Below are 2635 nucleotides of genomic sequence, written 5' to 3'. Positions count from 1 at the left end.
TTCTCCTGCACCAATTCTTCAGAGGTTTCACCACACGGGTTTAAGCCAACTCATCACGGCCAACTTGCCACAAGACAAATTTGCCATGGTCAACGCACCACGGGACAACTGGCCGCAGGACAAAAGTTACACAATAATATCGAAGAAAGGATGAAACAGGATCATTAAATAAAGCAGGTGTAGTCAACCTTGGCTCTTTTATGACCCGTGGACTTCAATTCCCAGAATTCCTGAGCCAGCCTAGCTGGCTCAGGAATTCTGGGAGTTGAAGTCCACGAGTCATAAAAGAGCCAAGGTTGACTACCCCTGAAAAATAAAGGATGCAAAAGGGCAAAACGAAACGTGAATGACCCAAATTAATTTTTTTTTAATGATTTTAAATCATTAAATAAAATGGTTGGATTATCCCGCGGCAAGTTGGCCCTGGCGACTTGTCCCATTCCATCACTACGCCCGCCCACTTCACTTCTGAGCGCAACTCAAGTTGCTTGCATTCGTCTAGGTTCCTTAAGTGCGCACAGTTTAATGAGGAGCAAAGTCAGCAACGAGAATCCAGTGTAAGAAATTAAATCCGTTTATCGTTGTCATTTAGTCCAGAAGTGTGCATTTTACTTTCAGCAGAGTTTAGAACTGCTTTCAGGTCACTTCTCCCAAAAAAAACCCAAAAAACTTGCAAACGATTTAAAGCCAACTCCTTAATAAATACTTTCCTTTCAAAAGTACGCCATACAAATTTGTAAAAAAGAAAAAGAAAAGGAACAAAATGTTAACTTAAGTGAACAAAGAGGACGTCTCAAATCCTCTCAATATTCGCTTTTTTTTTTTTTTTTATACAAAAGGATTTAAGTTTTTGACTATTCACAGATGGCCTGACTTCAACTCAGATGCATCTCTCTTTACATTAACAATCCAAACTGCAAAACTGAAAAGTGTTTTTTTTTTGGGGGGTGGGGGAAGGTTTTTAGTTCATCAGCTTAAATCCAGTACCAATGCAGACAATGCATTCATGTCCCTCATGTGGGGGTGCTGCGCCAGGATCTCCTCGATCTTCTCCCTCTGCTCCGGAGTTGGGAATATTTTTCTCAAGGCTTCTTTTAAGCGGGTGGTTTCGCTGGCGGATCTTGGAGGTGGGGGGGGGGACGTTGTAGGAAACGGAGGCAAGTTGGGGAGGAGACCCGAAACGGGGTTTGGGAGCAACTGTCCGCTCCCTTCTGGCTGCATCAGGAAAGGCGGTATCCCCAAAGGAAGATGGCTCCCACTTGCAAGGCTGTGCTGGGTTGGCATAGCTCTGGAGAAGAATGGAACAGCATTCAGTATGAGGGTCTTTGGTTGGCGAACAAACAAGCCACCTTGCCCAAGTAAGATGGCCTACCGTCAGTCATCACAAAGATAGCCAATGTTTGATCATCTTAATCGTTTTGGTGTCTTTTGAGTCAGTGTTGACTCCTGGCAACTGCCTGGACAGGTCCCTGCAGTTTTCTTGGCAAGAACGCTTGGCCCAAGGTTAACCCAATGGCTTTGAGCCTCAGGAAGGCCGAGACCTCACAGTCTCCGGGTTTCTAGACTGAGAACTTTAGCACTGCACCTAGCTGACTCTAAAGTATTGTTCTTATTGTAGCCTTAATGAACCTTTAGATCCAATTGGTACTTTATCAGAATAATAGTTGGAAGGGACCTTGGAGGTCCTTCTAGTCCAGGGGTGTCAAACTCAATTTCGTTGAGGGCTGCATCAGCATTGCGGTTGCCCTCGGGGGGCCGGGTGGGTGCGGTCTACTGGATGGGTGTGGATGGAGTGGGTGTGGCCTACTGGGTGGGCATGGCCAGCTCTACATCGTTCGCGTCAAGGGTGCCTGGGCAAGTGTGGGACAGATCTGAGGGTCTTTGGCAGAAGGGGGTGGGACCAGGGCAAGTGCCAAGGCATGGTCCACTGGCGGAGCCTCACCGTTCCTCTCAGGCCATGCAGGGGTAGGGGGCTTGTGGAGCTAAGACTGAATGCGTTTCAGCATAGATGGCCACCACAAAATTGTACATTGGCTCCCAGCCGGCCTGGGCCAGGGCCAAGGCAGCGGGGGCCGTTCCCTCACTGTTTCCAGGATGGCTTCGCGGGCCACATGAAACTACTTCGCGGGCCGCATCCGGCCTCCGGGCCTTGTGTTTGACATGTCGGTTCTAGTCCAATCAAGCAGAGAGACCCTATATCATTTGAGATAAGCAGCCAAGAAAACTTTAAGAAGTTTTATTATATCCTTGTGACTTTGGTACAATTTATTTTACGGCTTCCGTGTTAAACTTTGACATAACTGCATCCCACATCCATCTGTTGCGTGCTCTACGACATCAAGAGTAATGTCACATTTACAAGGAGTCTACCACATTTCTAAATGCAAGAGACTGCTACTGCTATTGCTACTTGGCTTATCTTAACGGTGTACGTGTGTGTGTGTGTGTGTGTGTGACGCAAACATACCCACCCCTTGTACATTCAGTTATGGGAACAAAAGATAAAACAAATCTGAGAGCAGAGCCACTCCTACTTGTGCTAAGCTGCTCACGTCTTTTCTATATCTCGTGATCTTCTCAGTTCTCTGCAGGACTCTTTTTTTAATTTCTGTTTCCTCTTTTGGTGAGAGAAGAA

General features: G+C 46.6%; 1 protein-coding gene across 1 annotated transcript in view; it reads right to left on the bottom strand.

Annotated features, from left to right (window-relative positions):
* Positions 1-826: 826 nt before the first annotated feature.
* The window catches only part of N4BP1 (NEDD4 binding protein 1), a 19379-nt gene continuing 17570 nt past the window's right edge, over positions 827-2635 (bottom strand). The window contains exon 7 of the mRNA XM_029284818.1: positions 827-1288. Coding sequence (XP_029140651.1) covers positions 970-1288 — 319 coding nt within the window. The 3' untranslated portion in view covers positions 827-969. The remainder of the gene's footprint in view (positions 1289-2635) is intronic.

The sequence above is a fragment of the Protobothrops mucrosquamatus genome, unplaced genomic scaffold (genome assembly GCF_001527695.2).
Source record: "Protobothrops mucrosquamatus isolate PMUCROS unplaced genomic scaffold, P.Mucros_1.0 scaffold971, whole genome shotgun sequence".
In the NCBI taxonomy this organism is placed as follows: domain Eukaryota; kingdom Metazoa; phylum Chordata; class Lepidosauria; order Squamata; family Viperidae; genus Protobothrops; species Protobothrops mucrosquamatus.
Note: the sequence above shows the minus strand (reverse complement) of the source record. Positions and strands in the feature narration are given on the sequence as shown.